Source organism: Engraulis encrasicolus, chromosome 23 (assembly GCF_034702125.1).
Source record: "Engraulis encrasicolus isolate BLACKSEA-1 chromosome 23, IST_EnEncr_1.0, whole genome shotgun sequence".
In the NCBI taxonomy this organism is placed as follows: domain Eukaryota; kingdom Metazoa; phylum Chordata; class Actinopteri; order Clupeiformes; family Engraulidae; genus Engraulis; species Engraulis encrasicolus.
The window spans coordinates 36,861,206-36,872,404 of NC_085879.1; the positions used below are offsets into that span (position 1 = coordinate 36,861,206).

The 11,199-nt window shown below is 46.3% G+C and overlaps 1 protein-coding gene across 1 annotated transcript in view; it reads left to right on the forward strand.

Moving 5' to 3' along the window:
• The window catches only part of kbtbd13a (kelch repeat and BTB domain containing 13a), an 11,288-nt gene extending 993 nt beyond the window's left edge, over window positions 1–10,295 (forward strand). Inside the window, exons 1-8 of the mRNA XM_063189566.1 lie at window positions 1–1,183; window positions 1,437–1,670; window positions 2,379–2,500; window positions 3,201–3,330; window positions 6,197–6,511; window positions 6,750–6,886; window positions 7,784–7,921; window positions 9,713–10,295. The exon at window positions 1–1,183 is cut by the window's left edge and continues 993 nt beyond it. Of these exons, the coding sequence (XP_063045636.1) occupies window positions 1–1,183; window positions 1,437–1,670; window positions 2,379–2,500; window positions 3,201–3,330; window positions 6,197–6,511; window positions 6,750–6,886; window positions 7,784–7,921; window positions 9,713–10,064 (2,611 nt within the window). The 3' untranslated portion in view covers window positions 10,065–10,295. The remainder of the gene's footprint in view (window positions 1,184–1,436; window positions 1,671–2,378; window positions 2,501–3,200; window positions 3,331–6,196; window positions 6,512–6,749; window positions 6,887–7,783; window positions 7,922–9,712) is intronic.
• The last annotated feature ends 904 nt before the right edge of the window (window positions 10,296–11,199 follow it).

Below are 11,199 nucleotides of genomic sequence, written 5' to 3' on the forward strand. Positions count from 1 at the left end.
ATCAAACACTGATGAGTCCAATGCCATGACCTGTTTTGGATCCGACACTAATGTGCCCTGTTCTGGACCAGACAGTGGCGATGGGCCCAACATGGCGTCACCGTCAGCACTACATCCACTGATGATGGTGGCTGGGTCTGGTTCTGGCTCAGAGAGCCCTCAGCCCAAAATGCCGGGTAATTCTTCTGGATCAGAGAATGATGATGAACTCGAAGTTGAAGCTGTGCCCCTACGTGATTCCGTAACAGAGAATGATGAACTCAAAATGGCTTCCACCATGTCTCTACATGCAATGGCGCGGGCTGAGTCTGGATTAGAGAACCCTACACTGCTGTGTGGATCTGGATCAGACAATGATGAACTCAAAGTGGTATCCACCGTGTTATCGCCAACATGGACTCACCATCCAGTGACGGTGGGTCATTCTGGTGCGGAGAGTGAGGACCCAGAAGGGGTATATAGTACAACACATCCAGGGGGCCCACATCCATCGTCGGGGAGGGCTGATGTGGATCTGGAAGACTCCACAGAGCTCCACAGGCTAGAGGAGAGTTTGTGGCTGGCTATCCTGAGTAAGGAGGGTGAGGGGAGCCTCACTCAGGAAAAGGAGGACAGTCCATTCGTCATCGTGCCGGATCAGGAGACTGCACGTTCGTCGAGCCAAGCAAACGAGAGGTTGGAGGAAGAGGCGAGCTTGTCTTTATTACTCATCGGGAATGATAAGGAGAATGTTGCTCAGGAGGAGGAGGAGGAGGAGGAGAGGGGAGAGGGTCCAGCCATCGTCATGGACGAACAGGGCATTTGTCCACTGATGGTGACAGACGAGGGTAGTGTGTCTTCATCATCATCGATCATGAAAGAGGACCAGAGTGTATCTAGGGAAGGCGAGGATAAAAGAGAATGCCGTGTGGATCCTTTGACCATTACGACGGAGAAGGAGGAGTGTGTGTGTCCATTAGTCATTTCGGAGAAAGAGAGAAGTGTTTTTCCAGCGATGGCAAGGGACAAGGAAAGCGTGTGTTCAGCCTCCATGACGAGGGACGAGGACAGTGTGTGTCCACCAGGGACTGTGACAGAAGACGAGGGTTCGTGCCCAGCCATCTTGAAAGGAGAAGAGAGTGTGTGGCCGCCGGCGACCGTAAGAGCAGATGACGGGGACAGTGTGTGTCCGGCCATCATTAAGGTATCAAAGATATAAAGTTTGGCCTGTGTGTGTGTGTGTGTGTGTGTGTGTGTGTGTGTGTGTGTGTGTGTGTGTGTGTGTGTGTGTGCGTGCGCGCGCGCACCTGCGTGCATGTGTGTTTGAACTTCCTTTAAAGCGTCTTTGAGTACCATGAAAAGTGCTATACAAAGGTACTTGTTAGCTACTTTGTTGTTTGTAATGCAATTTCGCATTGGCAACTACCCAAGTTAATACTATTATCATCATCATTAAGGTGCGAGTGGAGGGCAGTGTGTTCCCAGTGGAGCGCCGCCTGCTGGCCAGCACATGCGAGTACTTCCGTGCCCTGTTCGAGTCGGGCATGCGCGAGAGCCGGCAGCCGGAGATATGCCTGCAGGGTCTCAGTGCCCGCGGGTTCCTGGTCACCCTGGGCATCCTGCTGGGGTCGCGACCCCTACTCAGCGCAGACGAGATCGTAGAGGTCATCGAGGTTGCCGCCTTCCTGCAGGTTTATTCGTATTATATTTATTCCTTCCAATCGTATTAATGGTTAAAGGTGCACCGTGCAACATTTTCAGTAGTTTATTTCCAGAATTCATGCTGCCCATTAATAAATGTTACATTGTTCACTAATACTTACCACCACCATCAAATTATGACTGGGAAAATGGTGTGAAAATGTGGATCTTTCCCATGTCCGTCATTTTGAATTTCCAGAGATAGACATTTTTAGCTGCAAAACTTACTAGACTTTGGTCATACTAGTAAATATTAGTTTATTACTCAGTCAATATGAATGTCAGATTTGGCAGCACAGTTGATGAGAGTTAAAAAAATATATATGGTTAACACATAGTTAGATGAAGGTTACCAAAGGTTAAAACAATGCTTAACAAATGCTAAACAGGAAATCATCATTATAACGTGTTAGCTATTCTTTTCATTGTTGTAACACTTTCCAAAACAGTTCTTTATGTGTGAAATTACCTTTTTGAGACAAATACCTTTTTCAGAATCTCCTGTTCACTCAGACAGCCTACCACCACATGTTTTGTCTCCCTGGAAAGCTCAGACATACTAGAATACTGAAAACCAAACAAAATATTTTGTAAAATGTGCATACAGTATGTGTTTCTGCATATAGTACTATAATACCAACCTGGAGAAACAAGTACGCTACAGGCAGAAATAAAGTCTCATTTGTTTATTTCCTCAGGTGCAGTGCGTCACAGAGCACCTGAGTGACATCATCGACTCAGACAACTGCATGCTAATGTACCACACTGCTGCCACCTATGGCCTGATGGACCTCTTCCACAGTGCTGCGCTGTTCATAAGGTGAGTTTTTTTACCATTACCACTACTACTACTACTACTACTGGGGGGCGGGGCAAATCGGTCCGTTGTCCTGGGCCCAGGAAAAGAGGGTCCCCATTACATGGTATGTTTTGAATGGTGTGTTTGATCCCTTTCGAATCACTTAGTCCCGGGCCCAGACAAAACGGCCCAACTACTACTACTTCTTCCACTACTGCTACTACTACTACTACTATCTCTAGCTTCGAGTTGAGCTAACTTACAAACTTGAGGCAGCAGAGCTTTTTTTACGTTCAACTGGCTTGCAATGTTTAACAGTGTGTCTGGTACATTTTTTGGCTGTGTCTACACATATTTTTCATGTTTCCTCTAGTCGAGTGGTATTTCTCACTTGTGTTGTTCAATGTGATGTTGTCTGTCTCATTTCCATCTTACACACACCTGTCTATGTACACGTGTACCAGAGAGAGTAGAGAGAGAGAGGTTCCGTTCACCCATTGTTTCCGGGTTCTATTATTGCAAGGGGGAGGGGGGGAAAATCCCCCTTTAGGCAGACCTAGGCAGATCTAAGGACTGTTCTATTCAATGCTAGGAGTATTATGACACGCCCCTTTAGGCAGACCGGAACCTGGTCATTTTAGGTGCCCATAGCAACCTATTACATTGGCATATCTCTATATACTTAAAGAATCTCTGCGTGTACTGTATCTCTCTCTATAAGGGACATGTATGCAGACCTGAAGGGAGAGCTCGCCTGTCTGCCCCAGGAGATGGTCTCTTACGTGGAGTCGTTAACGCCAAGCTCCTACGCTATGGTGGGCAGCCACTCAACTTCCACGGAGCTGTTTCAGGTAACTGGTTGATCCCTGTAGGGGTATGAGAGAGAGAGGGAGGGCAAGGGAGAGAAAGAGAGAGGGAGGGAGAGAGAGAGTGAAAGAGAGTGAAAGAGAGAGAGAGAGAGAGGGAGAGAGAGGGGGCGGGGGGCGAGGCACCCTCCTTACATCAGCTGCAGGCAGGGAAGCTGACAGTGGGGGACAAAGGGGCACTTGTCCCGGGCTCAGGGAGAGAGGAAATGCATCCTCATTACATTGTACTGTATGTATTGGGTTTGGGGCCCTTTCATATGTCTTTGTCCCGGGCCCAGCCAAAGTGGCCCTGGCTGCAGGTATCCTGGACAGGACACAGGACACCTGCCACACCATCTGTGGAGAGAGACGAATAGGAAGAGGGAGAGAGAGAGAGAGAGAGAGAGAGAGATGGGGTGGGGGGCAATCCTATACATGGGTTCTAAATTTTGTTTATAACCTGACTGCTCGAACCTAAGCTGCGCACAACTCAACCTCTGATTGTTGGAAACCGCTGTCTGTCAAAAAAATTAGCTCACATGGTTGGCTGCCAGTGTCTTGCCCCTCCTCATAACATTGTGTTGATAAACACTGAGAACCCATATCACTCTCCTCAGAGCTGCAGTAGAGAAACCATGTTCCATGTTCCATGCATCCCATGTTTGATGTATTCCATGGACCAAACTTTTGTAGAGTTCAGCCGGTTAAAGACTACCTCGCCGCTACCTCGCTGGTGCACTGCTTTGAATATTGACACCATGGATAAGATGCGCGAGTTTATCCTCGTTGAAGAGTTAATTAACTGCTTGCTGCCTTCCAGCGCAATACATGTCCGTGAGCGTGAGCGTTGTAACAGGTTCCTTCCATTATCCTAACTCCCGTCCTCCCTTGAGCTTGTGGCCTTGTGATGATGTCACAAGATGTCATTCACGACAGAAGTTTGTTTACATTTTTTTTTTTTTAAATGAGCATAGGCCTACTCCAAATATTTTCCCAAAAGGTATCGCTATTTGCTAGCTGTCTGCTGATGTTGCATAACCTTTTGGATGTTTTTGGGAATAAATAAAAATGTTTTTTTGAAATGTAAACAAAAGTTGCCCCCATTAGAATAGCTCATATCTCGGAAAGGGCTGAGCCAAAAACTGCGGCGTCACCGGGTACTGACAAGTCAAGGGTAGCGTGACCAATACAACAGTACATTGAATTTGGCAGGAGTTGCCCTTTAAGGCAACATCTTGCAAAAGCACAATACAATGGCAATTTTCTCGTTTGCAATCAAGATGTTGAAAGGGGAAAGGGGTAAAGTCCCCCAAAAGTTGTTGTGGCTAGGCTGACAGCGAGGAAACTTTATTGTTTTCTCCACGTAGGCGGGGCGTCAGCAAAGCCAGGCATGAAAACGGGTCAGGGGTGAAAAAGGTGAGAAAGGCGCGGCGTGGCGCGGTGGCACGGAGCGGCGCGTGTGCTGCAGCGGTGCGCGCGCATGTGTGGTGTGCAGTGGCATTTTTGGGGGATAATGTTGTGTAAGAGTCATACTAGGGGGGTCTGGGGGCATGGTCTCTCATGGAAGAAAATTTAGGTAAAACCGTCTTTATATGATGACTTTTGAGCATACTGTAGCGACCCAGGGACAGTGAACATAAGAAGAACTGCCAACCATCTTCGCTATTCATGATTGTCATGCTGTCATGTCTGATGAGGGGGCAGATAGATAGATAGATAGATGCCCTGCCAATGCCCCCCTTAAAAATAAAATAGACTAATGCCCCCCAATGGCAACTAAGCACCCCCTCCTCTCAACACTATCCAATGTCCCCTCAGCGCTTGCCTGGTTGTGATCTTTGAAGTTAATCATCATTTTCCCTATGAAAGCTCCAACTTTGACCGTGAAAAAAAAAGTTTGACCGTGTTCCACTAAATATAAATCGTAGATTTTTAAAATGTCATTTAGATGTAGGCTGTCCCGTGTCAAATGATTGACTAAGTTAGGCTTCGCTCTTTCTCCCTCTCCCTCTCTCTCGTGCGTGCTATAAGAAGCCGCAGCATATTACGAAGCATGTTGGATGCCTCGCGTAGCATAGGCCTATGTAGATACTTTCTTCATTTTGTAGCGCACAGCCCCGTTAAAATAGCCGTCAGGATAACGTGCCGTAGGCCTACCCAAGCTTTCATTAACGGAGCTCTTTTGAGAATAAATACTTTTTCACGTGGGCAGGGCAAATGCGGTTTCAAATTATTAGGAAAAACAGCTGTGGCTAATTACATCCACTCACTTCTCATCGAAATGCTTATGTTCTCTCATAACAAGAATCATGATCTCAAATAGCTACCTCTCTGGGAAACGTGTAGACCTTCTGTGACAGATCGTTTGGACATTTTCTTATAATCAGAGATGTTCTAGAACTATGAAGAAAGATATTTGATACAACCACGCCAGCCCCGCAGACCAAAGCTGCACCTGTTTAAAATTGCGCTTTCAAAGAGAAGTATGAAGGGCGGGACTTAGATTGAGCTCGTTCACGTTATTGGCTGTGCCGACAGCAACAAATGCTGTGATTGGCCAAACGTCATTGTCAGTTGTGGAATCTCTCCTGAAACTATGAAGTTTTCTGCGGTAGAGCGCTACACAATGATACAGTAAGTTGGCGCTACACTTTTCTCCTCGCTCGACCCCCCCCACCCCCCTTAAAAATTTCTCCTCGGATCTACACGATTCACAGAAATGACCCATTTTGATTTCAAAACGGCGAATTTCGCCGAAAGGTGAGGGATTTTCATGCCTGAAAGCACCAGGCCACAAGCACGGGTAGAGGACAGGAGTGAGTATAATGGAAAGAGCCCCATGTTCCATGTGTTGCTATGATGTCGACCACAGGACACCTGCCGCACCGTGTGCTACCTGGACGAGGAGGACGACATCTGGAGGATCCTGACCACACTGCCCCTAGTGGCCAGCACCACCAACGCGGGCGTGGCCGTGCTCGACAACAAGCTGTATGTGGTGGGCGGGGTGGCGGACGTCAACAAGACTGTCGTGGACGCCGGCTTCTGCTACGACCCTGAGGCCGACGTGTGGAGTGTGTTTCCGAGCCCCGCGCAGCTCCGCTACAATGCTTCCCTGCTGGCCCACCAGGGGGGGTTATACGCGCTGGGTGGAGAGTTCCAGAGGAAGACCATGGCGTCTGTTGAGGTGTGAATTCACTTGACTTAATGTGCCGCTAACTAGCACATTAGTGCGTGTGCATGCATGTGTTTGTGTTTGTGTTTGTGTGTGTGTGTGTGTGTGTGTGTGTGTGTGTGTGTGTGTGTGTGTATATGCCTGTGCATGAGTGCATGCACATCTGTATGAGTGTGCATGCAAGTGGTTGTGCGCACACATGCTGTCCCTTTGTGAAATAAATAAACGTTCAAACGTTTGACTTGGACAGGTGTATTGGCCTGAGCAGCGCACCTGGGCACCTGCCCCTCACCTGCCGAGGGCGGCGGCCAACGTTCCGTGTACCCGGGCCATGAGCCGCGCCTTCATCTGCCTCCTGAGGCCCAAGGACGCCACGGAGATCTACGAGTAGGTTCTGGAACACTGGGAAAGTCAATGGAATAGAATGCCTTTTATTGTCGGTAAAACCATAAAAGAACGGCTTGAATGGATTTTACGCTTAAAAATATTCACAATATTCATATTCACAAAATATTCACAATATTCATATTCACAAAACCTAAGTAAGATACTAAAAGATAATAAAATGTACTCCATTTCAAGTCAGCATAAATACCCTACATTTCAATCACATTAATGACACTCTATACAGTATAAAACCCAGGACGTAATGTACAGTAATCATTACAAAATACTGTACCTACACACTATATACAGGGGTTGGACAAAATAACTGAGACACCTGTCATTTTAGTGTCATTTAGTGTCTTGCATCCACAGTTAATCCTGTTGGATGTGGTTTATACTTCTTGGTGGTATGCAGACATTACCTTGGATACTGTGGCTTTTGATACATCACAAAGACTGGCTGTCATGGTCAAAGATGCAACAGTTACACACGTACCAAGATTTCTCCTTTTTGAACTTTGACATGTCACCGATAATGTTGTGTGAATTGCAACATTATGAGCAAAACTGTGCTCTTACCCTGCTAATTGAACCCTCACACTTCACTCTACTGGTGCAATGTGCCATTAATGAAGATTGGCCAACAGGCTGGTCCACTTGAGCCATGAAACTTCCCACACTAAAATGACAGGTGTCTCAGTTATTTTGTCCAACCCCTGTATGTATAGGCTATATATACGGAACATCAGACAATAGCAGACTACAACACTACAGTCATGGAAAAAGGATTCATTTATTGCAACATATAGTTTTATTGAGGCACAATTATACACATTTCATGAAAGAAGTCTCTTGACTTTGACCTTGACCTTGACCTTGACCCCTTGACCTCCTCAGGTTGTGTGGTGCGGGGGAGCAGCAGCGGTGGGAGCTGGTGACGACTCTGGTGCGGCCGCGTAGCTACGGCCACTACCTGGCCTCCCACCGCCATCACCTGTATGTGGTGCGCAACGGCCCCGACGATGACTTCCTCAGGTGCGTGACGGCCACAAACAGTTGTTGCCAGATGTGTCTGATGAAATCCTGCCCACAATCCCACAAAATGACATTACATTCAGCTGATGCTGTTGTCCAAAGCAACTTACATTTATTTTACAGGGTATTGGTTACAGTCTCTGGAGCAATGTGGGGTTAGGTACCTTGCTCAAGGTCACTTCAGCCATGGATGGAGGAAGGGGATCGGTACGGGTGGGCACTGGGCATTGAACTTGCAACTCTGTGATGTACAGTCCAATTCCAACATGTCTGATCCTCTGTGTACTGCATGGATTGAATCTAGTATAGTATAGTACAGTATTATAGTATAGTATGTTGTGTCCCAACTCCACCAGAATTACTTTAGTGCATTACTTTAGTGCTTTTCATTCATTTATTTTTAAAGGGACACTGTGTGAGATTTTTAGTTGTTTATTTCCAGAATTCATGCTGCCCATTCACTAATGTTACCTTTTTCATGAATACTTACCACCAGCATCAAATTCTAAGTATTCATTATGACTGGAAAAATTGCACTTTTCATACATGAAAAGGGGGATCTTCTCCATGGTCCGCCATTTTGAATTTCCAAAAATAGCCATTTTTAACTGCAAAAATGACTGTACTTGGACCATACTAGAAAATATTTGTTTATTACTTAGTAAACTTTCATGTAAAGATCAAATTTGGCAATAGGCAACACAGTTTCAATGAGCAGCATAGTTGCAGTACCTTTTTTGACCATTTCCTGCACAGTGTCCCTTTACTGTAACTTATTTTTCCTGTAGGGTAGTCACATTGAGGCTGTTGCCTCTTGTCCAAGTGAGCCCTAGCCAAGAAAGCAATAAAGGCTAAATACACTACATAGTTCTCAACTGGAACAGTCTTGGGACCCACCATTTTCCACTCTCATTCTGTCGCGACCCAATTTTTTTAGCGACACTCGAATGACTGGTTGCATGCTACTATCTCTTGTAAATTGTTGCAGGAAAAGTTGGATGTTTTTTTTTTTTTTTTAGCGAATCAATGAATTACGATTTTTTTTACACCACGGCTCCGCGACCCACCCATGACCCCTCCGCGACCCACTTTTGGGTCGCGACCCACCAGTTGAGAAACACTGACATAGAGCACTCATGGAGACAAAGCAGACATCTCACAAATACAGCATATCCACAAAGAGCAAAGGCATGAAAGATTAGGCATAGAAGACGTAGAACCATGCAGGACATAACCATGCAGACATAAAAATATGTAGAACATAGCCAAAATATGCAATCAAGATATGCAGAGTTTAGACAAAATGGCAGGAAATTGGAACACCATACTGGACAACAAAAAAATACGCACAACTTAGTGAGACAAGCAGGACAAAAACACGATATGTTAAAGGGACACTGTGCAGGAAATGGTCAAAAAAGGTACTGCAACTATGCTGCTCATTGAAACTGGGCTGCCTATTGCCAAATTTGATGTTTTCATGAAAGTTTACTGAATAATAAACTATTATTTTCGGGTATGGCCAAAGTACAGTCATTTTTGCAGCTAAAAATGGCTATTTCTGGAAATTCAAAATGGTGGACCATGGAGAAGATCCCCCTTTTCATGTATGAAAATTGCATTTTTTTCAGTCATAATGAATACTTAGAATTTGATGGTGGTGGTAAGTATTCATGAAAAGGGTAACATTAGTGAATGTCTTTAATAATATATATATATATATATATATATATTATACTGTTTTATTATTGTTTTATATTTCTTTACTTTATGTACTTTTTATATCACCAGGTGTGTGATGGACTCCTACAACCTGGCGACGGGGCAGTGGAGTTCCATCTCCGGCCACTACGAGGCGCTTTCCACGATGGCGGTGCGTGGGGACTCCGCCTTCACGCTGAGCCGGCACGCCACGGAGGAGTACGGCATCCGGGTCCCGGGGGAGCGGGAGCATGGCGAGGAGCGCTGGAGCAGCCGCAAGGCCAGGAAGGGCTTCCCCCGCGTGGGCACCATGTGGACCTTCCTGCTGAGGCTGCCCAGGAGGGAGCGGCCGCCCCTGGAGAGGGAGCTGCCCTCCGGACGCCAGGAGCTGAGGAGACACAGGAGGAGGACCAGCGAAGACCAGGCCTCTTGTCTACAGTGATGAATACATTACATTACATTACATTACATTACACTGGACCAGCGAAGACCAGGCCTCTTGTCTACAGTGATGAATACATTACATTACTTTACTTTACATTACATTGCAGAACGCTGGAGTAGCCAAGACCAGGCCTCTTGCCTACAGTGATGAATACATTACGTTACTTTACTTTACACTACATTACATTACATTACAGAACACTGGAGTAGCCAAGACCAGGCCTCTTGCCTACAGGGATGAATACATTACATTTCATTACATTGCATTACATCACATTGCATTACACTGCACCAGCCAGGACCATTACTCTTGACGACAGTGAAGAATACATTACATTACATTACATTACACTGGACTTGTGAGGACTAGTGCAGTCCTCTTGCCTACAGTGATGACTAGCAACTCTCCAGAGATGACTGGTTACCATGACAGCCAGGAGGTAGGATGCTATGGGTACTGGACTAGTGAGCACCAGTCCTCCTGCTTACAGTCATGAATGGTTACCCTGACAACCAGGAGCTGAGTCACCATGGGGTCTTTACTAGTGAGGCCACTTGCCTACAGTGGTGACCCTACTGGTACACTGGCAGTGATGTCCTCCTCGTTGGACTACGTAGTGAAGACTTGTGTACACTGGGAGGAGTTGCCCTCAAGCCGCCAGCAGCTCCGGCAATACGGGAGGTGGAGGCCAGGCCAGTGATGACTGGCGATCCTGATAGTTGTTTTTGGTAGGGTAGGGTGCGCACATCCAAAGTCACTTGTTGCAGGTACTGGACAAAAGTGTCAGACCTTTCAAAGTAGGTAGGTCTGTCTGACTCTGCACACGGCGGAATAAGTGCCAAAAAATAAAGTTCAAGATGCATCTGGCGTCATGCATCTTGAATTGGTTACTGGCCGAGGACCAGTTTTCTTGCATTCAGGGATGACTGGTTACCGTGACAACTGTGCATCCCCTTGTAACTGTGACAATGATGTCTTCTTGCATTGAGGAACTTGGGCACCATAGGACCTGTACTAGCAAGGACCAATCCCTTTGCATCCACTGAATAATGCTTAGCATGACAACTAGGAGGTAGGATGCTATGAGGCCTTCACTAGTGAGAACCAGTCTTCTTGCATCCAGGGATTAGTC